The sequence below is a fragment of the Amphiura filiformis genome, chromosome 3 (assembly GCF_039555335.1).
Source record: "Amphiura filiformis chromosome 3, Afil_fr2py, whole genome shotgun sequence".
NCBI lineage: Eukaryota > Metazoa > Echinodermata > Ophiuroidea > Amphilepidida > Amphiuridae > Amphiura > Amphiura filiformis.
In genome coordinates, this window is record NC_092630.1 from 35,346,435 (window position 1) to 35,372,633 (window position 26,199).

Genomic DNA, 26,199 nt, shown 5'->3' on the forward strand with positions numbered 1-26,199 from the left:
AAAAATATTTGACCAAGAAAAAAACTATTTGTACTAAGTTTCACATACAGAAAAGAGCATGCACCCTTATATATAGGAGTCTGATGATGAAACCTATTTCAATGGCACATCCCCATATTTTATAGCTGTTTGTAGTGAGAACCCAACCCGCTCCTCTCGGATATAGTTGTGTATGGGTTTCAACTGGAATAGCACAGTTTATGGAGCTTTACAGTTAGGCAAAAAAAAAAGGTTTGTCTCAAAGCTTGCGCGCGCATATGTAAAATCGTGAGATTTGGGAAAAAAAGAAATGCAGAATTTTTTGTTATAGTTTTTCCAGAAAAATTCGGCAAAAATCAGATTTTTTTCTCGTACATGTACCATGAAAAAAGTCGGGAATAAAAAAAAAAATCGCATTTCACATTTGTTTTCAAACCACTCGTGAGCTTTGAGACAAACCATTATTTTTTTTTGGCCTTACAGAGCTAGTTTTTACCCAAGTTACTTACATTCTTTATAACTCCGGGATTATGACTAAATTTAGATTAAATATTTTATACAGAAAATACTGATAATCCCTTAAATGTTATGAGAAAGTGTTCTAATGAATAAAGCTCTATGTTGTATTTATTTCCAGTTACATACGAGGCAGACATGGTTAAAAGAAGCAAAGAGTGTGAGGATAGGAGAAAAACCGTACAAGATGGTAAAAGCTAGACCAAAAAGGGTAAGCTTAAAATGATTTACAGCTTTCAACATGAACTGTGAAGGAGATTATACATGTGATACATCTATGCGACATGGGAGTCTGAGTATGTTACATGCAATTTTGAGAGTCTTAATCCATCAATACATTAATGTTAACACTGACAAAATGCGAAAATATTTCAAAAGCACTTTGGTTGTGCCTTAATTGTGGAACAGACTTCCTCAACATGTTTAATCTTGTTTTTCTCCGTGTATGAACTCTATAATATTAAACATATTAATTTTGATGACACACTCTAATTATTATTGACTTTTATAGCCCATGTGTCATCATTTGTTTTTAGAAATATTTGTTAACATTATTCAGTTGGTAATAATCTGTGCTTAATATTAGCAAGCGTTCATATTGCTAATTGTTTTACATGTTGATTATTTCCAAAGCCCTATCTTTTCAACATTAATAACAGGCAAATATGGAGTTCAAAATCAAAACAACTTTGGTAAAGCATTGATCAAAATAAGACTTTGGGTGAATAGATTTTGATATTCATGTATCAAAAATTCCTTAGCTATAAAAATAAAATCTGTTGAGTCTATGGATATGAAACTTTATTTCATATTTTACATATGTGACACGATCAAGGGGAAAGAGTGGGATGTCGCTAACATTGATTTTGAGATATTGGCAAAGAAAGTGTTAAAATTCTTTTGTTTTCTATCGTTTTTAGCGATTGATAAATTGACATAACTTTGCAAAGAAAAGTCATATCAACTTGGGAGTTTTCAGTTTCTGCAAGCTCTAAATGTCGTCTTTAGAAACATATGTAAAACCCATTTTTGACCAGGGTTGACATGTGACTCATTCCCCTTGATCATGTCACATGTGACCTGCTCTGACAAAACCATGAGCAAGTTGCATTTTTGAGATTTCATGATTTGAATACAAATATAAGCACTTGACAACAAGCTTTAAAATGATACCAAAATTATATAAATAGCAGCAATATTTTTCAAGATATGCATAATTTTGTAAATGATACATTAATATTTTTTCCAAATTGCTATTCTGAGTAATGGGCCAATTAGTTTCCTGCTTTATACAGGATTGAATAGGGACTATCATAGTTCAACTGTTAGTTATTGATTAAATAAACCTATTTTTAATAAGTACTTTCAAGGATTTGAAAGTCTACTCAGTCCCACAGTCAATACCAGGCAATTAAGGAATCCAAAATTTCATTTTTTTCCTATAACTCAAAAACATGTCTGGCAACTTGTTCCAGGTTTTGTTGGAGCTGGTCATATATGTGACACGATCTGATCCATGGGGGCCAAATGAGGCATTTTTGAAAATTGAGTTACTGTAATTATTACATAACACATACAATAGGCTATCATTTACTGAAAACACCAATGGTCTAGCATACTTGGTTCTAAAGTTATGAAGTTTTTTGATGTCTATTTTCTTATGTATTTGATTGTTTTTTACTCCATATTTGTACCTTTATCTCGGTTTCAAATTTGCTGCCTTTGGCCCCCATGGACCAGATTGTGTCACATTTGTGTGTATTAGGTTATAGTTGAATGCTTACTAGTCAAATGAATTCCAAGAAGCATATAAATATTTATAGTTTAAAAGAAAAAAACTTTGACTCAAACTTTTGTTGTTTTTCCTGCTAGAATCAACCAATGGAGACAGAGCCCTCATTGGAAGTGTTTGGTGAGTGGCAGACTGAGGATTACGAACCACCAATAGCAGTTGATGGTATAGTACCTCGCAATGAGCATGGAAATGTAGAGCTATTCAAGGAGTGTATGCTTCCCAAGGGAACTGTGCATATGAGATGTAAGTGGCTTCTTTCCTTTGGTTGTGTATCTTATAAAAATAAAAGTGAGGGTAATGATTTCACACCACCAAATAGAATTATATGGTTGTGCGCCCTTAATTTCACTTCTCAGAAAAACCCATGCATTCCCATTTTAAGCATTAAAATGAGCAGAAATTTGCATAATTTTAGCCAAATTTGGATGGTCATGATTAGGCAAAAAAAAAAAAAAGGTTTGTCTCACGAACCCGGCATAAGTATGTGAAAGCGATACATGCGTTTGTTCACGCGCTGACCGCCTTTTTAAAGGTTTTTTTTTCCCCGATTTTTCCGGTTCCCGATAGTTCGACCAACGTAGTAAAATGAATTCCTCAATGTCAGAAAACCATCGAAAATGTCAGGCAGCGCGTATGCCATTAGTGTTGCAGATAGCCCGTAACCCACACCGTAGCCTCAGTCTCGCTAGTTTCACGCCATCCTTGCAACGGCACGGAGCAAAGTGGATGCAATATAAAAGGACTTAGCCTACGGAGAACTCTGCGATCGAGTGAAGCCATGTTGTTTTCATAAATTTTTGTATTTTTGTAGCTGTTTTTAACGAATTTTTTACCGTTTATTTCAACATGATTGTTCGTATTCAGTATAGTTAAAACAGGGGGACTGTGCTGAGGAATTGGGCACTGCATCGGTGCGCCGATTCGGTTACTCTGAATGCCCTAAAAAATGAGTTGGTGTCGGGGCGAAGCTGTAACCCGTAACTTTGTATTTTGCACTGATTTTTAATAGTGATCAGCTCTAGGAAGGCAAATAAAATACAGTTACAGAATATTAACATTGTAAATTTGTTGCTTCTCTTTCATTGTAAGACCACTTGTAGTTTTCAATACCTGTCTTGTGATTTTCATTTGTCTCAGGCTAAAAAAAAAAAAAAAAAAAAAAAAACGCATTAAAAAAGATAGAAAAAAAAAAAAAAAAAAAAAGCATAGCACTTAGCTTTTTTGGCAAATGTTCGTGAGACAAACCTTTTTTTTTTTTTTTTTTTTGGCCTTAGTAATATTAATTCCTGCAAGTGTACCACAGATGGGAGAGATCGAATATTACTTTTCATGATTTTAAGCAGCCTTTTCTTTACAGAAACGCTGGCATGGTTTTGCCTGTAAAATAGGCAATTCCCAGACATCGTAGACTTCGAGGGCCAGTCGTAAAAAATAATGACGGTCAACCTATATTTTTCCCCGCCAGAGGGATCAGGCAAGGGCTGATTTCAACCATCATAGCTGTCGCTTAAAACTGAGTTGCTCCTGTGAAGAAAAAATGAGGCAAATTTAGCACATATCTCTATGGGACTCTGATTTGGTGGTGTGAGATCTAATGCACTGGTTCCCATCATGATTTCACACAAAAATGTTATGTTATAGGTTTTGGATCTCTGCAGTGTAGCTCAGTCACTGAGAGTGAGTCTGATGAATAGTGCTAATATTGTGTTTTTTCTATTTATTTATGAACCTCTAGCTACACATTGATAATGAATCCAAAATGTTGAATGAATTATTCCATGATATACATGTAAATAAAAAAATGGGGCTCAGGGAAACTGGCACTATAATAAAGGAGAGAAAAAAAATCATCAGACCTGTTCGGATTCGAACCAGTGTGAAAAATTAGAACCGTTCAGATTTAAATAAGCGTACACTCACCCCTACATGTTGAGTTCACCACCACATGACACAACAGCTCATGGCAGATCTGCTGGTGAATTAAACATGTAATGATTTTATTCAGAACCGTCCAGATTGAAACAAGCGTACACTCACCCCTACATGTTGAGTTCACCACCACACAGCACAACAGCTCATGGCAGATCTGCCGGTGAATTAAACATGTAATGATTTTATTCACTCGAAAGTGTCTCACGGCCAAGTAAATTAATTATAAATAAAGGGGGTGGCCTATCTGCTGTGTCCTAGTAGGACATCAGTCAATGTGAGACATTAAATATTAAATGCAATGATCACAGAGGCTAATACATGCTTAAGAAAATGTATAATAAATGAAGAGATGGAGCTCAGGCAAACTGGCACTTTAATAAAGGAGAGAATAAATCAGAACCGTTCAGATTGCATGGATATACAGGTAACTCAATTACTGCAGGGCTGGATGTGGGGTGTTTGCTTATCAATGCATTTCATAGTACATTTCCATTGCCATGGGTAACACTTACATATAACTTAGCATACAGAGTGATTCAAAAGTAAACTCATGTTTAATTGTGGTGCTTTTGTACGAAATCTAGAAAGACTCCAGTCATTTAGAGTCACATGATACGAAGCTTGCCTACATTCTAATATTGCTAATTTGCATTTACTTGATATTCGATCAGCTGTGGGAAACTGAAGATAAAAGAGACAATGAACTTCACGGGGACTCCTAGTTTCATGAAACTGTGTCGTCTTTAGGCCATAATGTAGCCCGCTAGGCATTATTGATCAAAACCACTCCTGCCACACAACTTTACTTTGCATTTGAATATCGCGCTATACCAGTCAACACACTACCATGATCATGACTACATGCTTGGGAAGAGAAACCATATGCAACTACAAAAATGGGTGGTTTTATTCAAATGAGTATAACTCAAGTTTGCAGAAAGCAAATACAACAATTCTTTTTTTAATTCAGATGTTCAGAATCTGTTCTTTTCATTTATATTTTCATTTACAACAGATTCCTTCTAGATTTTGTGCCACAAACATGAGTTTACATGTACTTCATTTTGAATCACCCTGTATATTATTTTTAATTAGAATTAATTGCCCAAATAACCTTCGGGTAAACCCAAAATAGACTAATGATGCACTTATTGAATTTGCAGCTGAAGTGCTGCTTGAGTGAGACTTTAAAATATTTATCATGTTGGTTTTACAACTCTCCTCTGTGCATCACATACTGATCTATTAAGGTTTGAAAATTGGCGAGACATAGTGACATTCATATCCACAAAGTTTTAGACTTGAACTTTGCTTAATGAATGAGATTTTAATTAACTTAGTCTATATGCAATAATTTAAAATTTCACAAATAGCACTACTCCATATAGATCAATGAACAAATTTTAATCTTTCCCCATAAATGTTGATAAAAAAACCCAAAAAAACAGTGTATCCTCTTAACTCTTAACCATGACATTTTTGGGTAAAAATTGTGATAAAAATCACATAAAAAGTATGTTTTTCAACTTAAATATCTAATGTCATATTGAAATGTTTCACTTAATCCCATATCAAGAATTATTTAGCATTGTAAGCTCTATATCTGTGCCAAATTTGGTATATTTCCTATCAAAGAATGTAGGATTTCTCCAATATATTGCACAGTGCGGCTGGACGATGGTGATTAAGGATCCATGTGTTGGGGTGCCTTTGCACTGTAAATTACACACATGCAGTTTTCGTCCATTTTCAGTAATAGCAATGTCACGCCAAAACGAATCAAGCTATTTCCATGAAAGTCACAGAATAAGTAGGAGACATGTGTAGTATTGTATTGCACTTATTAAAATTAAATACACTGTTGACTGTATAAATAACTTGTTTCCTAGACAAGCATTATAAATGGTCAATGCTGCAACAAGTACTCAGTCACATCCATTATTGACCAGGAGATCTTCTGGAAATGGATCTATTAATACCCACATAATCCCTGTGTCTTTTCTATAGTAGATTGCTCTAACTTTGATGAGAGCATTCTTTGGTGATGTTGACAAGGCGCAACTAACAATGCGTTCAACGTGTGTGACGGCAGAATGTGTCTTGTTTTAACATCATGGAGATATGCTCTCATCAAAGGTTTACATTGAAATACTTATTTCTGTCTCACAATTTGTCAATTTCTCTGTCTCTGTCTATCTCACTCTATCACTCATTCCATTTCTCTATGTTGCTGGCCATGAAAAAGTACAAGCATTATTATGGTTAACTTTTTTTTCTGATTTTTTTCTGTCTGATTTGCTGTCTGTTTCTCGCTCTATATTTCTCTCTCTCTCTCTGCCTTACCATGAAATAGTACAATAAAATTACTTAATTCATTTGAAATATGACATGTCTGTTTTACACTCTAACATGATTCATTTATTTGACAAATACTGAAGAATTTTCAACAAAAATAGACTAATCAGTTGATGGGACATGATGGAAGTACAAATTGATCTTATTACATTTGATTTTGATTATGTTACACCATTTAATGTTTCAACGTGCTCAATTTATTATTTTTTAATCAATGCTGGCTTCCATTTTCCAATATTATTGATTATTGCTGACATATATATTATATACATATTAAAGAGCAACATCATGTCATTTGTTGGATGTAGTTGACTCTTATGTTGTAATGAGTTTGTATAGTCACAGGCTCACCCACAGGTGGGTTACTCATCGCCTTTTGATTGTTGTAATATATCCTCCATCGCATTTGTTTATTTTAAATTACCGGTATATTTTCCTAAAGATTTTTCCCTTTGATGGAAACGAAGAAAATGAAATTGAACAAATTGAATGTGATAAAAAAGTGCTTTGATAGTCAGATCCTGGCATGGTTACTTTATTGAGAGATAAAATATGCATGAGAGATGCAGGTGGGTAATTTTATGATGTAAATACATTGGCTATTAGTGCAAGGAAATTTATGATGTAATTTATTTATAATTTAGTTTATTAGTGCAAATAAAGTTCTGATGTACTTTATTTAAACTTAAGGTAATTCGTGCAAGGAAAGTTGGCTGTTTAATGCTGCTTTATGTAACCTGTTGAAATTGCATACAACAAGAGTATCCACAAACTTGAGCCAGAACTTGTTCACTTTTAATTATGCAAGATAGGAACCTTTTATTATCTTTTGTTGATATTAATAATAATAATAATGATAATAATAATAATGAGGAATTTAATATAGTGCCCGAATAAGGTGACTAAAAAAACCAAACCTTGTTTTACGTGCGGACAGACCTTATAAATAGGGTCGGTTGGGCGTTTTTTCTTTTATTGGTTTTTTTTTCTGCAGGCTAAATTTACCCTTAATTTTTAATATGAAAAAGAGTTTTTGCAAACATATTCTCTAAATAGTTGTTGTTTTTTCGTCACATTGTTGAGGTTAATGTCACTACCAGATGTCCATGTGGACATAAAAATCCATGAATATTTTTAATGGAGAGCCATGTATGAATGAAATCTCCACTATAAATTACCATTATTATGCATATTTAAAGAATTTTTCATGCTGAATGATTATAACTTTAATTGATTACATAGATAGGCACTTAATATTAATAATATGTTTGCAAATATAAAGGTCATGACTGGGTGGGCTCTTATATGGGTATGAGCGGTTAATGGAACAAATACGGTAGTTGTATTAAAGTTGAGAACATCTGCAAATGCCAAAAAAAATGAAGTTACAAAAATAATCAAATTATTGTTAAAAAAATTGTTGTTTGCTTCACAATATTCAGTCTTCAATGTTGCAATCCCTTTACAGCCACAAGTTTCAGCTGAACTAATTTATAAACATATACAAAGCCAACATACCAAAAGGCAGCAATTGATGTTCATCATACGTGATCATGATCTGGGTTTGCCTCCAAGTTTGTGCGGGAGATAGAAGTGACGATGTCACACACAGTAATTTGTATAACTTCACTTTGAAAGTAATAAATGTTTAATGCAGTTTAAAATGTTTTAAATAATTATGAAGTGACATCAGGTGGATATTATTTCCATGGTGGTAACATCCTAGTACTGGTATCTACTCTGAAAATCACCAAGCACCATAAGAAATATGCAAAATTATCTTTTGCTTTTAATTTTACATTATTTTGCAGCAGAGTGATTAAAATTATGATAGAGCCAAAAGTGTTTCCATTTTAGTAATATTCAAATTTTTTGTTTTGTAAAAACTGCATTAGCCTTTTCCTTCTTTTTTTCCTTCTTCTATACGTTTTGTGTAGAAGCCTTCATGTTCACTGGGTTAAAATAGGTAATTTATATTTTATTTTGATAATTAGGTCTGCTTCAAACATATATATGAAGCAAATGTAACCAAAACAAAATATAAAAACAGGGAAAATCTGTTCCAACTGACCAGCAGGGAACCAAAGGATGGATCCAAAAGGATACAACAGTGTCACACTAGCAATGGATAAAATTAAAAACAGGGAAAATATGACACAACATCCATGGGGGAGTAACACAAAATATATAAACAGTTAAAAACCTGACGTTTCGAAAAGACAAAACTTTTCTTTTTCAAGGAGTAAAAAAGGAGACCTGCTCTCAATAAAACAAAATAGTTGTTACTCTGAAATTGTCCTGTATACTTGTGACCTGCTCTGACAAAATTAGCATAAAGTTGCATGTTGGTAGATTCAAAACCTCCGGGCTACTATACTGAATTGATGTTCTTTGATTTCCATGCACCTGTACATACCAGTATTATGTCCTTTGTGAATGCTTCATTGTGCATGTTGTATCCTATTCACAAAGGACGTACTGACTTGCAGAATATGCCATTTACAAAGATATACTAATGTCTTATACCAGGTGTGTATCAAATACAAAACATCAACTCAGCAGCTAAAGAATCTCAACACTGCCAACTTTTGTGGAAGCAGTTAACCTTTAGAACACTGAAAGAGAAACTTTTTTTGTTTCAAAAGAGAACACAAATTTTAATATTGAAGATATCATTTGATTTGAAAAATTGAAAGAGACAATAGATGGTTACCTCAAGAAGTATCTATCATGCAATTATTTCTTAACTTATTGTGTTAAGTCGGGATTTAAATGTGCCTCAAAACGTACCTCCGATAAAGACGAATTTCATAGTAATGGGAGGAGGCTAAGATTTTAGGCAAAGAGGCGGACAGATACAAACGTTGGATCAAAGAGGCAGTGAAAATCAGACAACAGGGCACCACCATGAACAGAGACGAGGGGCAATACAACCTAACTCATGTATTTGACGATCTCCTGAAGAAACCAACTGGCAACCAAGTTGCTAAGCAACAACAAGTTGTACACAGAAGGTCGTCACAACAACATCAGTGTTGTAAAGGAATCTGACAGATTCCGAAACATCCACAGTAAGTGCTGTTTTATTGGACTAACTATGAAATTCGTCTTTATTTTCAATAACAGTCCTGAAGAACATGTTCAGTCATGCCTCCGATATTTACGGTAAAATTCAGATGCAAAGTAGGTTAAATTATGCGTCAAGTCCCAAATATTTATTTACACATCAGTTCCCAAATAGGTTACTATGTGAATACAACTTGTTGGAAAGCTACAGATTGAGTTTCAATGTATTACTGATTTTATTTTCCTTGTCAACAAACTCTTTGATCATATATATTTGAAAAATATTATCTTAAAGACATTTCATGGATGAAACTATGATTTTTTTTTAAACCATAGGTGAAAAATCAATCCATATTTGATGACATACTGTGTCTGGGATTGAATCATTTTTATGCCGCAGAAAACAAAAGAAAAGAAATTGAATTCATTTTTTGACTGTTACTTAAAACGAATTTCATGTATACTTGAACGAAAATATGTGTAAAGAGTAAAGAAAATAAAAAGCAATTTGTACCATGTTTGTCATAGAAAAGTCAATATTCTGCAGCAAATGTGTGCGACATCATTTATATTTAGAGAATAACTGTATTGTTTTTTAGCAGCTGTTGTGCATCTATTGTCTAACAGGCGTACGACATCATTATTTTAAGTAGAACAACGAGGCGATACGTGTATCACGTTGACGGACACGTTTTGAAGCGTGTTATATTGTGTCATATAACAGGGCTAAGAACCAATAAGATTGCAAGAACTCTCAAGTGTTTACATCAATGTACAAGATGTCTTTTTAAATTTTAAAACAAGCAGCTCTTCAACTGGGTTTAGTATTTATATTTTTGAAGAAAACTGCTGTGTTTGTTGTGATGGGTCATAAATGGTGAATATCCTGGATACAGAGAGTTTGTTTTTCATTTTTTTCAAACAGAGAAGAAAAAAACATATATATATTTATCCTAGGAAATTGGATCCTCAAATTTTCATATATTGCCCATGTAAGGTTATAATTATGTGTTGTTGTTTTTTCAATATTTGTGGGTTTTTTATACATCACAAACATTGATCAAGAACAAGACTAAACAAGGTGGCCGACTGAGCAACCATAATATTTTTTTTGTCTGCGTTACAGCAACATCACAATCATAGATTTTCTATGTAGAGGATTATCCAAAAGATCTTAATCCTATAGAAATGTTGTATTAGTCTTTTAAGACTCAATATAATGCAACATATCTCACTTTGTACCTGTTCTAGATCAGCAATGTAAAATTAGCAATTATTAAAAAAGTGATAGTTAAAGAAAATGCAATGGTAGAAAGTGGTTATTTTCATTCAGTTTGAAGTTTATAAAATACACACATAATAGTAACTGATTTGTGTTACAATATTTAAAACAATGACGTTAATTATTTTGTGTCTTTCAAGCCCTGTTCTTGACAACTATGCTTGCATGGAGAGATGAGCACAAAATCCCATTGGGTGGAGAATGATAGTGCTAATTGAGTGGACTAGTTTCTTAAGAGCGTAGTCTAGACAATGCTAGTGTCATAGACTGCTATTAAAATAGAAACCTGTGCTAAGAAAATCAATGCCTAGTTCCATCCCAAGGTACATCAATGTATGCAGTTAAGTATCAGAAGGTTAAAACTGTGCTTGAAGCATGATCTACTTGAGGTGAAGTGCTTATATGAGATCTGTGTAACTGCGCTTTTTAGTAATTGTGTGCCAACCCGCTTGAACGGAACTTGTGCGACAGCTTACAATTCAAAGACACGTTTCTTTTTCCCTGCTTAATGTAAATATTAATTGAAACCCTTGTTGCATAATCGTTAACAAGGATTTGTGAATTCCCATCTCTTTTGTGATCTGATATTCATCCATTAGCATCCACCATGGACGAATAATGAAATTAAAAAATGAAAGTAAGACATGAGCATCCCCTGATAGGCTATATGGTACCAGAATAATTCATTCCTCTGTCACTGAGACTAATAAAGTTATATCGGAATGACTTCAAAAGAGACTTGCAGCAATTTGCTTTCAAAAATCTCAGTGGTAATTACAGCATAACAAATTGGCCCATCAAGCCCCAACAAATGAGTTTCAAGTAGCGTGATAATTGATGGAAATTGTGTAGTCTGCACGGGATTTGCATCAATATATGGCACATCCATATGCATTGTGAATAGCATAAAGAGACTGTGTACAAGGTGCAAATTTTTATATATTGCCCATGCAAGGTTTTTTTATTTGTGTATTTTTTTCAATGTTTGTGTTTATGTATCACAAACATTTGATAACAAGAACAAGACTAAAAAGGACCTGACTGAGCAATTTTTTTGTCTGTTACAGCAAGCAATATTTTGTAGTTGCCTTATCACAATCATAGATTTTCTTTGAAGAGGATTATCCAAAAGATCTTTAATTAAAATTGTACAGAAATGTTGCAATATGTCAAGTATTAAGTATCTCACTCGCACCTGTTAGTCAAGTTTGTTTGAATAGAGCGTCATAATCATTCAATCTTTTATATAACACAGCTATGATTAGCAATGTAAAATCAGCTATATTAAAAAAGTGATAGTCAAAGAAAGTGCAATAGTAGAAAGTGGTTATTGACATTCAGTTTGAAGTTAATAAATTACACACATAATATTTACCGATTTTTGTTACAAAACTTACAATATTTAAAACACTGACTTGCGTCTTCCCAGCCCTGCTCTTGACATCATGCTTGCATGGAGAGATGACATCATGCTTGCATGGAGAGATGAAAACAAAATCCCACTGGGTGATAAATGATAGAGCTATTGAGTGGACTAGTTTAGTTATCGCACTTATGAGTTCAGTCTAGACAATGATAGTGTCATATACTGCTATTAAAATAGAAACATGTGCTAAGAAATCCATGCCTAGAATCATCCCATAGTACACCCATGCGTGCAGTCAAGTATCAGAAGGTTAAAACTGTGCTTGAAGCGTGATCTACTTAATACTGAAGTGCTTATCCATGTAACTGCGCTTTTTAGTAATTGGGTACCGATCCGCTTGAACGGAACTTGTGCGACAGCTTACAATTCAAAGACACAATTCTTTTTTCCTGCTTAATGCTAAATATTAATTGAAACCCTTGTTGCATAATCGTTAACAAGGATTTGTGAATTCCCATCTCTTTTGTGATCTGATATTCATCCATTAGCATCCACCATGGATGAATAATGAAATTAAAAAATGAAAGTAAAATATGAGCATCCCCTGAATGCTGTATGGTACCAGAATAATAAATTCCTCTGTCACTGAGACTATTAAGTTATATCGGAAAGACTTTAAAAGAGACTTGCAGCACTATGCTTTTAAAAATCTCAGTGGTAATTACAGCATGACAAATTTCCCCATCAAGCCCCAGCAAATGAGTTTCAAGTAGCGTGATATTTGATGGAAATAGTGTAGTCTGCACGGGATACTAGATTTGCATCAATAAATGGCACATCCAAATCTGAATCAATGTGAATAGCATAAAGAGACTGTGTACAAGGTGCAAATTTTCATATATTGCCCATGCAAGGTTTTTTCATATGTGTATTTTTTTTTCAATGTTTGTGTTTATGTATCACAAACATTTGATAACAAGAACAAGACTAAAAAGGACCCGACTGAGCAACCTTAATATTTTTTAGCTCATTGCGTAAGCAATGAACTATAGGCATAGTCCGGATTTCTGTATGTTTTTTACTTTCTCTTGCTACATCGTTTGAGCAATGGATCTGGTAATTTGAGGGAGCGATCTTTGCATGATCGTTCATGATTGTTACTTATTAAGCAAGGAAAATTCGGACAGAAAGTGTGATTTTTGGAGCATTTTGTTACGAAAATTTTTACCAAATTACATAGAATAGTCTCCTTTGCAGACTGTTTGTGGTGCTGATCATATTACAAACACTGTTCAAACTCCCTGATCTGGCGATTTTGTAATAGAGATGTTGAATTTTGTTGCTTCCGTGCGGCTTCAATGTTTGCTTTTCAGTGTTGCTTGCCATACATTTTGCAAGTCCATAGATATTGCACCAAGGCTAACTAATAACTCAATGATGCTGTTGTATGCTAATAATGTGTAATTTTTCCAATTGGGAGGTTTTGGGGGACCAGTAAACAACTATAAAGGCTTAGCAGTCATAAAATACTGAGCAAATAAACTGAGAGCTAATTAAATACACTTAATTAGGTCAGGCAAACATGTTGTGAAAGTAATTATATCGAGAAGGTCGTATCTGCAATAGCTACCCTATACATAATCTTAAAAATAAAGCGCTTGACAGCTATTGCATAAACCCTACCTAGATGTGTTTTTACAATTTTGTATAAGAGATAAAGTACACATTAGGGGTTTAGGGCAAGAAAACCCTATCTGCAATAGCTGCCAGGTGTAAAATGTGTTCAATATAGAATGCAGAAATTACCCAAATGTCTATGAAGCTCACTGCAAACCCAGAATGTCTAAATTCAGCAAAACTTCTAGTATTGGAGATTAGATATGAATAGAGTATTAGCCTTTGTTAAACTGATACTGGACAAAATTACTTATGGAAACAATTATTATAGACACATTCATGGTCTGCTAGCTCCCTCCCAATTGGTTTGTTATACACTTTTTCTGAAGATCACTAACTATTATTCAATGTTGATTGTTGTACAACTATATATGTAAAATTACTGCTCAAATAATACTATTAAGCAGTATACAGACTTTTTATTGTACGTACAATATTGTATGTACAATATGTACGTTATTTAATCTATTGCCATTCTATTTCCAGTACTGTTTAAGTTCTAACGAATGTTTGATGACGTAAAATCGATAATATATTTCTGCTAGGTATTGTATGTAACATATTATCGATTTTTCGTCATCAAACATTCGTTAGAACTTAAACATTACTGGAAATAGAATGGCAATAGATTAAATAACATATATATTGTACATACAATATTGTACGCATAATACTCGGAGTCTGAAGCGCTTTAATAACATCACCATTGAAATCCATGCTTATTGTTTGCTAGCAATTCACTGAACTGGAAATTGCTCCTTTGCAATGATTTATAAGAGCCCATAATGTTACCCATGTTTGCTTCTTATTCCAGAACCACCCATGTGTAAAATGCACCCTATGCTGTTTTGGGCTTATAGTGTCTAATTTTGAGTCTATTTATCAGACTACATTTGAGGTCTGATCTTCTGGATTGTATACTCCCCAAATAGTGGTCTAAATTTGTGCCTATATTTAGTAATTAATCCCTCATTGTTACTGCCAAACCAATTTTAGAGGATCTGCTGAAATATAGGCACTTTGGGTTTGCAGTGTATGGTCCTAAACCCTCAATATAATTGTTTCTTGTTTTCCTTCTCACCCAGTTGTTTGTCTCCAAGATAAGTACTTAGTGGTCCAATTAACATTATTGTTATCTTATTGACTATGCAGCTCGTAAAATTTGGTCCTGCTTTATATTAAGGTGAGACAGGTGTAATCGGTTTTTGTGTGAAGATCATAGAAATTTAAAACTTGGTACAAAGTAATTGATATAAACAAAAAATACTCAAATGTTAAGCATATTAATTAACTAATTTGCATATTTAATTAGGGAAAATGAGCTACAGCACCATTGGTGCTCTTGTTGTCTGTATACAGCAAGCAATATTTTGTTGTTGCCTTATCACAATCATAGATTTTCTTTGAAAAGGATTATCCAAAAGATCTTTAATTAAAATTTTACAGAAATGTTGCAATATGTCAAGTATTAAGTATCTCACTCGCACCTGTTAGTGAAGTGTGTTTGAATAGAGCGTCATAATCATTCAATCTTTTATTACTTACTAGTCTATATATAACACAGCTATGATCAGCAATGTAAAATCAGCATGATTAAAAGAGTGATAGTCAAAGAAAGTACAATGGTATAGAAAGTGGTTATTGACATTCAGTTTGAAGTTAGTAAAATACACAAATAATATTTATCGATTTGTGTTACAACACTGACTTGTGTCTTCCAAGCCCTGCTCTTGACATGCTTGCATGGAGAGATGAGTACAAAATCCCACTGGGTGGCGAATGATAGCGCTATTGAGTGGACTAGTTAAGTTATCGCACTTAGGAGTTCAGTCTAGACAATGATAGTGTCATATACTGCTATTAAAATAGAAACATGTGCTAAGAAAATCGATGCCTAGAATCGTCCCACGGTACACCCATGCGTGCAGTCAAGTATCAGAAGGTTAAAACTGTGCTTGAAGCATGATCTACTTGATACTGAAGTGCTTATCCATGTAACTGCGCTTTTTAGTAATTGGGTGCCGATCCGCTTGAACGGAACTTGTGCGACAGCTTACAATTCAAATACACATTTCTTTTTCCCTGCTTAATGCTAAATATTAATTGAAACCCTTGTTGCATAATCGTTAACAAGGATTTGTGAATTCCCATCTGTTTTGTGATCTGATATTCATCCATTAGCATCCACCATGGATGAATAATGAAATTAAAGAATGGAAGTAAAATATGAGCTTCCCCTGATACATGTAGGCTGTATGGTATAAGAATAATAAATTCCTCTGTCACTGAGACTAATAAGTTATATTGGAATGACTTCAAAAGAGACTTGCAGCACTATGCTTTCACAAAAATCTCAGTGGCAATTAAAGCATGACAAATTTCCCCATAAAGCCCCAGCAAATGAGTTTCAAGTAGCGTGATATTTGATGGAAATTGGGTAGTCTGCACAGGATTTGCATCAATATATGGCACATCCTAATCCGAAACAATGTGAATAGCATAAAGAGACTGTACAAGGTGCAAATTGAATGCAGTAATTCCCATTTCATACTAAGCATTGGCAAGAGCATAGCGATTTTTTTTGTGATGTAACTTCTGTCGCTTTTTGGAAAAAAAGATTGTAGTTATCTGATCAATAAGTCGCTAGCAAGAGATGTCCACTAGGGGATTCTAATTCCATTTACACCTGAGACCTATTCTTTCAACAAATGTGTCAAATAATGCAATGTGTACTTAAAATTATTCTCATGGACATGTTCTGCAGGACTTCTAGTAATAAGCCTGTTTAGATTTACTTCACCACATGAACTCAAAACAACAATACACATGATCAAATAAAGGCAAAATTGTGGTAGTGTTCAATACTGTACTATCATGGATTGTTTTGGTAAGAAAGTTGTCATTCTACCTACAATAGCAAGTATGAATCCTATAGACCAAAAATTGTGATATGAAACTGCAGTTAATTTGTTTGAGGTTTGTTTCCTCATATAAAATAAAATACTAAAAGTTAAGGGAAGAAGCTCCTTATATTCCCTCTAGACAGTTGTCAAGTTTCAAACTTATTACACTTTCATGAAAGGTGTTATTATCATATATAGTCATTGTTACAGTTCAGTGGTGTGCATTCTCATAATGTAAGTATTAGAAATAAACATCTCAAAAAAAGTTACTAACCCCACTTAAATAATGACCATTATTCAAAAACGGGCTATTGTATTACAAATCTGTAAAATGTGTTGGAAGCAGAATTTATTTCGGCACATTTTGACACCTCATTTGTAGCAATTGACTAAATATTGACGTCACAGCGTACATTTAAATCAATGTAACCCAAGATTTGAAAGTTGCAGTAAATTGTATTGATTTTGTATTCAGTGTAATGGAAGGAAATCTGTGTAATGATATCTGAGTGTTTTTTTATTGTAAAAATTTGTATGTAAGTGCAACTTTCAAATCTGGACCTCACTACATTAAATTGACCAGTGTGTTATTATTTTCTGGGCTATCGTATCAAATGAGAAATAAATTCTGCTTCCAACGCATTTTACAGATTTATAATACAATAACCCCTTTTTGAATAATGGCCATTATTTAAGGGGGTTAGTTACTTTTTTTGAGATGTTTAAAAAAAAAAGCTCTTTTGGAGTGTATACTCAGTATTCCCAATACATTCAGTTGTCATGTTTCAAACTTTATTCGAATTTCATGTAGTGTAAGTTGTGTCACACACTCTTAAAAGTCAAATTACAAAAGGGACACATGAGTACACAAAGTTGGAGTTAAAAATATCTTTGATATTGTTTACACATTTTGATTCAAAAATATCGTAATCATTAAGATGATAGAAGATATGCGTTAAAAACAGCTCAAGTGCCACATTGACATTGATATCTTCAAGGTGTTGACCTCAAACTTCACTTCATTTCTTACAGGCATGGCTTGATATCTTCAAGGTATCAACCTCAAACTTAATATCTTACATTTCACACAGCCAGTGTTTCAATGCAATTTTTATTGGTTTTGGTGATATTTAACATCTTGTTTAAACAATGCAATATTTATTTGTTTTTGGTGATATCAGGGAAGATCATTACATCTTCTCTGGTGATATTTAACACTAACAAATCATTTGGAACAATGCATTTTGTATTTGTTTTTATTTTTTATTTGTTTTGGTGATATTCCTGGCCAGCTTATTCTCTTGTATTGTAGATAGATTAGAGCCAGGTGTGATACCAACTATAGCAAACCAAATACAGAACAAAACCAAAGTAGACAAAACTTGATAAAAATGACATGGGTCATCCATTACCATTTTTTCATCAAAAGTTTTTGAGCCCTTTATAGCATGTGAAAGTTGAATGTGTGTTAATTGTTACTAATTTTCTGCAAGAGCATGATATAATCATTACGATGTTTCAATACTTTTTCTCATTGCTTTATTCATTTCAGTGGTAGGACTAAACCGTATTGCACGTAAGCTTGAAATTGACTGTGCTCCAGCGATGACTGGATGGGATTTTCATTCAGGGTTTTGTCATCCAGTGTAAGTATTACTATTTAGATATATTTATACTTCTGAATACAGAAAAGTGCACAACTGATTTTCAAAATACCTTTGTCATTGAGAGTGACAAAAGTTTGATAGCCTATAGTTGCTTATTTTTGTATAGTTAGACCTAACTCAGTAGTAGCTTGCCACCATGTTGGCTTTAAAATGGTGGACTATATTCAAATTTATGAACATTTCCTGAAATTTCCAGAAAATACCGAGGGCCATAACTTTGGACCTGAACATGCTACAGGTGTCGAATTCAGTTTAAAAAGTGGATCCCTATTGGAAACAAGCTCTTGATATGATATAGTGGAAAAAATAAACATCTAAGTTTGTCAGAAATGTTACAATATTGTTTATCATTCACGTGCCAAATGAAACTGTCACCATTGGCTGTCTTGTGCTCTTATATGATACTTTTGTTCTTGTAAAAGGTCATTTGCATGATCCCCTGTATTTGGTTTTTGAATGGACGTGGGCCAAAACTGTTATTGGTTTTTGAATGGATGGCGGTTTTTGACCTGCAATCTTAGAAATAATTGTTCGTACACTTTAAGGCCTTATTGGAAATGGTCCCCCTTCTACCCCGTACAATGTTGGCATGCCCAATATGCTCATCTTCAACATATCTTCTTCCAACATTGTTTGGTGGGGAAAGGGGAGGGGTATGCTTAAGATGAACATTGAGATAACACTATTATAATTCTTAGTTTCCAGTGACTCTTAATAGCGTGCGCACTATACTAAGAGGAACATGGGAATTACAGTGGGTGTTCGAACACATTTTTCCCGGGATAATTGTGGTTCATACTTCTATTTATTCAATATTATTTAATTAATTATTCAGTCTGTTTCAATTCATTTTTTATCTACTTATACTAACGAATCTTTGTTGACGAAAAATCAATTATATGGATTTTTTACAGAAACAAGCATTCATTAGAAAATTAAAAATGACTGGAAATATATTGAGCAACAAATACTTGTTGCATCAAATATTCAACATTGAATAAAAAGTATGAATTGGGCGTATGAGAAATTCAAATTTAATCACTCACTGGCATCAAATACTAGATCATCATTTATATATGATAGGCAGCCATTATGATGCATTATTATCAGCATCATGCTTCTTTCAACATGCTCAAAGTGCGAGGAGTGATTCATGGCATCAACTTGCGTGTTCATATTACTCTAAATAACACTCAGAAAGCCTTCCTAATTCGCAATATATCTAATTGCATGGGTTTATTTGATCAAATGAAATAGAAATCATGTTACAGCTTGTAAAGTGGAATGTGGTGGCCTCAATGCACTTTGTTCATAATTCAAACATCTTTGCTTGACAAATCCACTTAAATTGTTGGTGAATCTGTGTTTGTGGGTCACAACAACATTTCTTGTAAATTAGTCATGCTAGTGGTGTAGCTTTTCAAGACGGGTAGGTAGTGCTGAACATTGCCAATTTATTGACAGCATGGACAAATTCAGAAAATAATACTTTCAAATTTAAACTGACACAAGAATTTTTTTACTTTGCTTAAAAAGTTACCTTTTTTCAGAGTCATCATTGAGCAGCGACGTAGCAAACATGACAGATTCCAATATCAGTATCCATGCTGCAATTTTTTTACTGTAAACTAACCAGTGGCATAGCCAGGGTTTTTTAGAGGTGGGGTGAGGGGGAAAGGCAACTTTCAAGGGGCAAGGGGGCAAAATTTGATGAAAATTGTCAAAAATGAGCTGAAAAGTATATAAGACTAAGAGGCGTAAAAATCTTAAATATCAGGTCGGCCAGCATGCCAAGGGCCTCATGGCTACATCACTAGCCATACGTTAATTCCCACTGTCAACGTAATGTCAAAATGTTATTGTAAAATATTTGTTAAAATTTAGGCCATGAAAAACATAATTTCTTTCTGGGAGCTTGGAATGCTGTAGTGAAATTTTGCTGCAAGCACAAACAGACAGACTATCACCTTGTTCAATCATAGACCACCATTCAATCAACAACTCTCTGGCTTGGGGTGTACTAGTATGTATTCTTCATGTAAGATATCCTAGAGTTAACTTATATTTAGCAGATTCAACAAGGATAGAATGGCTGCAGGGTTAACTCCTTAATCATTAAACTATGAACTATTTGATTTTCCCCTTACATGAAGGGTGTATGGCTCTGGACAGTGGCTACTTGGATGTTTTACTAGACAGATACTAAACAAGAATTGAATTTGTTTTCTAACCGAAATGAATTTCACTAAAGCTCACTATGAAAAGCACTGGGGATGCACAGATTCCATGTGATGGGATGATGCAAACCCAGGCCAGCAAAACCCCCATGGGTACAGGCCAGTGATCTTGTGCATGGCATGCGTGGGGCCTGAGGGTTGGGGAGTGCCAAGTGACTTCTCTCCTTTTTCGTTTGTTCTTTCCCTTCCAATAGCAAAAAAACCATGGGTTTGGTTAGGGTTAAAACATGTAGTTATTGGATTTCTTTCTTTGTTTTGTTGTTATTTTCTCTTAACCATCTTGACTGGTTGTGTGTGTGTGTGATTCTAAATTTTCATCCTCTCTTTTCAATATCCAGGTTTCTGCTCCGTAGAGTAATATTGATAAAACAAGGACCTTGTATAGCTCAATCTTGGTGTTGGTTTGGATGTCCTTAGCGCTCCAGATACTCTGTAGTTTCTGCACAGCTCCTAGGGCTTTGTCTGTTTGAAGTTTAATATCTTCTGTACAGGATCCTTTTTGGGTGATCTTTCCTCCCAGGTACGTAAACTCTTCCACCTGCAGAAGCTTGGTGTTGTCAAATGTGATGTTCAGATGGGTGCCCTCTTTGCTTATGGCCTGGAATACTGTTTTAGCGATATTTATTTTGAGACCAAAAGCAGAGCTGCTCTGATGGACGAGGTTGACCAGTGTCTGGAGGTCATCTCCACTGTTAGCAATAAGTGCAATGTCATCTGCAAATCGTAAGTTATTCACCACTTGTCCTTGGATGTTTACTCCTATGTTGGTATCGTGCAGGGCGTACAACATAGTCATCTCCAGTAGGATGTTAAAAAGCTGAGGTGAGATTACGCCTCCTTGACGAACTCCAACCAAGGTTATAAACCAGTCTGTTAATCCCCCATTTACTCTTACCAGTCAAGATTAATAGGTAAATTTTCACGGGAAAATTTTCTGGACACGTGACCAATGCGTATCAATGTGAGTGTAACCCCGAGCCTGATCCCTGACCCCCGGCGGTGACCTCGCTATTCAAGTCTTAGTTATTTTGAATTGGAATACTATTTTTGGCCACAGTTTCGATAGAAATTCGTGCATTGCAAAATTATTGAAAATTATGCAATATTAATTTCTTCACAATATCATCAAAACGTAATTTCAAAAATATTTACCTACGCACAAAAATATTTATCTACGGAAACTCTTGTTATAAATTTTTTTACTTCCGACAAGTAACTTATTTTGCATCCAAGGAGAAATTCTTCCTATTCAAATACATTGGAAGACCACCCGCTGTGCTCGGGGTCACATTCTATAATATGTCTGCGCCCATGGGTGTCATGTGTCCAGAAAATTTTCCCGTGAAAATTTCCTATTAATCTTGACTGCTTACAGTGCTTGCAGATTTCTTGTAGAGGGCTTTCAGGAGACAGGATATTAGCAATGAAAAGAGCATAGTACAAATGGTGCAATACAATCAAATTGGTTCAAGCACAATACTTGGGGATACGTAAAAGGTTACATATTGATGATAAATGTTATTTCCGATCAAGCTCTCTCCTTCTTTCCGGAAAGACCACACTTACATTTTGTACCCTCTGGTTCTGTTTGACAAAAGAGTGTTCAATTCTAAGAAAATCTTATATCCATCATATATTGTTGGTCATATTTTTCTTTCTTGTACAACTTAGTTGTAACCTTTGTACTCATATCTTCTTTGTTACTATATTTCCCTAGCACAGGCTCTGTGCTGTACTCTTATACCTATGATGATCCAAGATATTCCACCAATTGTATGCTCGGTGCTCGCTATTCGAGAGGCGTCGCGGTTTGTGGAACGGGCTAGTTCTATATTTCCCCACCTCTAGCTCTCAGCTAAGAAGTTTACCCACTGGTTCTCTTATTTATTCTTCTCAAATCTCAACTGTACATTTGACTTTGGGCATGTTGGGTTATGAATTGTAGAAAGATGTGATATGATGTCCTCTTACCATATAAATTATTGAAAAAGACACAAGTAAGATATTGCAAAAAGTTGCCTTTGGCAGATGGTGGGTATTTATAGTATTCATACTCACGTATTGTATTTATAGTTAGCCATAGTAAGCGAAGTTGTAATAGAATCCCAGTGGATTGAATTGACATAATTGCTTGATCCATATTGCCCCACTCATATTATGCTAATCTTCATACTTGTCATCAATGGAGTTATTATTGGAATTGAATAATACGGTCATTTAGTCCTGCTGGATTTCATGCCTGTCAGGGAGCTCAAATTCTACGATTATTACCACATAAATGTGTGATGTGAATCTTGTTTTGTTCATGATATGAATCTTATTTTAGTCGCCTCCAGTAGAACAGGGACTCGGTTTGGTGTCTATTTTGTTCCACAGGGGCTTCCTTATAAGTTCAATGTCTTATTGATTGCTTCATTATGGCATCTGCTGTGGTACTTTACTGTGGTACTTTACTGTGGGAGATTTAAAAAAAAAAAGATTTTAGAGAAATGACTTTGTGTCAGGTGTGGACTTGCCTGTGCTAATACACTCTGCAAAACTAGATAATGTCATAATGTGAACAGTAAAGGCATATCCAGTGATTTGCTCAGCTGGAGGATTGTAAAAATAAAATTCAGATTTTGGCACATCTTTGTTAGCATCATAAATGTGCTAGCATAGCCTGCAAGTGGTTAAGCCAAAAGCCAAGTATTAGCATGAATCTGTAATTTCTCTACTTAAGTAGAGAAATTAGCTACATGTTTTTGAATGGGGCTTCACATTTTTGCTGAACCATGAAATGGTCTCAGCCTATATGAGTGTATGTTACTTACTTGCTTACTTACTTGCTTACTTACTTACTCACTTACTTACCAACCATTTGGTCTGAAATGGACATATCTTTAAATGCCACGAAGGTATGAACCCCAAATGGTGTCAAATGAAAGGGAAAGAAGTAAAGAATATGATAAAAATATTTCCTAACGTCAGAGGTCATCCAAGGGGTCACAGGGGTCAAAAAAGGTCATTTTAACCAAAAATGCTCCAATTAAGCTGAAATTTATATGCAATGATCCTTATGACATTCTAAACATGTTTAAAATATTGTAATATTCATTTAAGGTCATTAAGGGGTCATAAAGGGGTCAAAGGTCAAGTTTCCAAAAATGCTCCAATTGAGCTGATATTTAAATGCAATGATCTTTAAGACATTCTAAACATGTTTAAAATATTTTAAAATTCATTTAAGGTCATTAAGGGGTCAATAAAGGGGTCAAAGGTCAAGTTTTCAAAATGGTTCAATTGAGCTGAAATTTAAATGCAGTGATCCTTATGACATTCTAAACATGTTTAAAATAATTTAATATTCATTTAAGGTCGTTAAGGGGTCATAAAGGGGTCAAAGGTCAAGTTTTCAAAATGCTCCAATTGAGCTGATATTTAAATGCAATGATCCTTATGACATTCTAAACATGTTTAAAATAATTTAAAATTCATTTAAGGTCATTAAGGGGTCAATAAAGGGGTCAAAGGTCAAGTTTTCAAAATGGTTCAATTGAGCTGAAATTTAAATGCAATGATCCTTATGACATTCTAAACATGTTTAAAATAATTTAATATTCATTTAAGGTCGTTAAGGGGTCATAAAGGGGTCAAAGGTCAAGTTTTCAAAATGCTCCTGGAATTGAGCTGATATTTAAATGCAATGATCCTTATGACATTCTAAACATGTTTAAAATAATTTAATATTAATTTAAGGTCATTAAGGGGTCATAAAGGGGTTGGTGATATATATACATGTACCACAATATACTGCCAAAGCCCCATGGTTCAGCTATGGTGCGGTAACCGCTCTAGTTTCAATACTGTTGTTTTCTTTGTTTTTGCCCATTTCAAAAATACATAATGACAATTTTACTCAATAAGCCTTTCAAAAGAAAGATACTTTAAAATGGGTAATGTTTTTTTTCTTCTTATGCAAGTGGGGCATTTTTCATTTTCTTCAACTAGACCCAAAACCCAATCTAAAAACAAAAAATAAAAACAAAAAAAACTTGTACCCAATTTTCTGGAAAAAAAGGAAATGTTTTTCACCCATTAGGCAAATGGTCTATAATAACCTGCAATCTTTCAAAATGGATGCTCATAATGCAGTCTCACCCTAAGAGAAAGTATTTTGGTCCTCAGCTTCTCCATTGCAAGCTTTTAATAATTAGCTTTGTTTAGGGCTTTTTCCTTAGTGTAGAAGTAGATAATCTTTTGTGCTATCTCCTGCAGATAGCAATATCACACAAAGTGCTATCTACCAGCCCTCGAATTAACCCACGGCACCCATGGCATTTTGCTGTGGGTACCCATCCCCACTGCCATAATGCCCTCAAAATATGTCCTTTACCCAAGGCAGTCACTTGCCGTGCCCTCTAATGAAGTTGCTGTCGGTGCCCCAGCCCTGCCCTTTCATTCTAAAATCATCCATCTATGTTTGTGTGTGTTTTCTTCACTTTTGAGAAATTGCCTTGGTGCCCTTCTCAAATTTTCAACAGTTGCCATAATGCCCTCTAGAAATATTCCAAACTGCTGTGCTGCCTTGCCTTTTCAGTGAAAATCCAAGGCAATTATCATCTACTGAGCAATATTACATAAAGTGATTTTACTGCTACAGCAATATTACATAACGTGCTATCTACTGCTGATAGCAATATTACATAATGTGCTATCTACTGCTGATATCAATATTACACAAAGTGCTAGATCTACTGCTGATAGTAATATTACACAATGTGATATATACCGCTGATAGCAATATATTCCACAATATTATTCTACTTATTAGTAGGTATGTCACAGTGGCTGCACAATAATTCTGCTAGACTGTGCATGCAAGAATAACAGGGAATTGAAAAGCGCGCGCTTCAAAGTTGGCTAATTTTAGAAAACATCCATGTCGATAAATGAATTTCTTCATGTGCTTCATTTATCCAAATTGTTTGAATTTTTAATATATGGTGTGTGAAGCCTTTCCGAGGCTACCATCGGGTCCCCCAAAATTAAAAATTGTTTTGTTTTAGAGCTACTGCCTGTTTTTATGGATTTTTGAAGATCGCTCATAAATCAGTAAATGTAGGCCTATTGAAATAAAGGGACCTACCACCATTTAGCTGAAATACTAATCTTTCTTAGCATGTAAATTATTTCCGTCGACAACGCAATGAAACACTTGAGAAAACTAGTTGAAACAAAACATTATATCAAAGATATTTTTAGGGAGTGATTTTCCAAACCTCAATAGCTCTAAGCCATTGTGTGTGTCCAAGGCCATACTATTTTTTGTATACGCGGTACAGTGGGAATAGCTTTTCCGTTTACCATTTGTCATCCCATGTTAATCCAGATAACAAAATGTTCATTTTAAGTCTCATTGCAAATGAATTATGATTTTTACTT

At 34.4% G+C, this 26,199-nt stretch overlaps 1 protein-coding gene across 2 annotated transcripts in view; it reads left to right on the forward strand.

The window, feature by feature from the left end:
• The window catches only part of LOC140148426 (DNA repair protein complementing XP-C cells homolog), a 90,076-nt gene that overhangs the window by 46,490 nt on the left and 17,387 nt on the right, over positions 1–26,199 (forward strand). Inside the window, exons 13-16 of one of the 2 annotated variants that reach the window (XR_011858485.1) lie at positions 617–706; positions 2,368–2,533; positions 18,424–18,517; positions 21,114–21,295. Coding sequence is in view for 1 of the 2 variants with exons in the window: in XM_072170362.1 (XP_072026463.1) it covers positions 617–706; positions 2,368–2,533; positions 18,424–18,517 (350 nt within the window). In the remaining variant the exon portion in view is untranslated. The remainder of the gene's footprint in view (positions 1–616; positions 707–2,367; positions 2,534–18,423; positions 18,518–21,113; positions 21,296–26,199) is intronic. The other variant, XM_072170362.1, reaches the window with a different exon arrangement.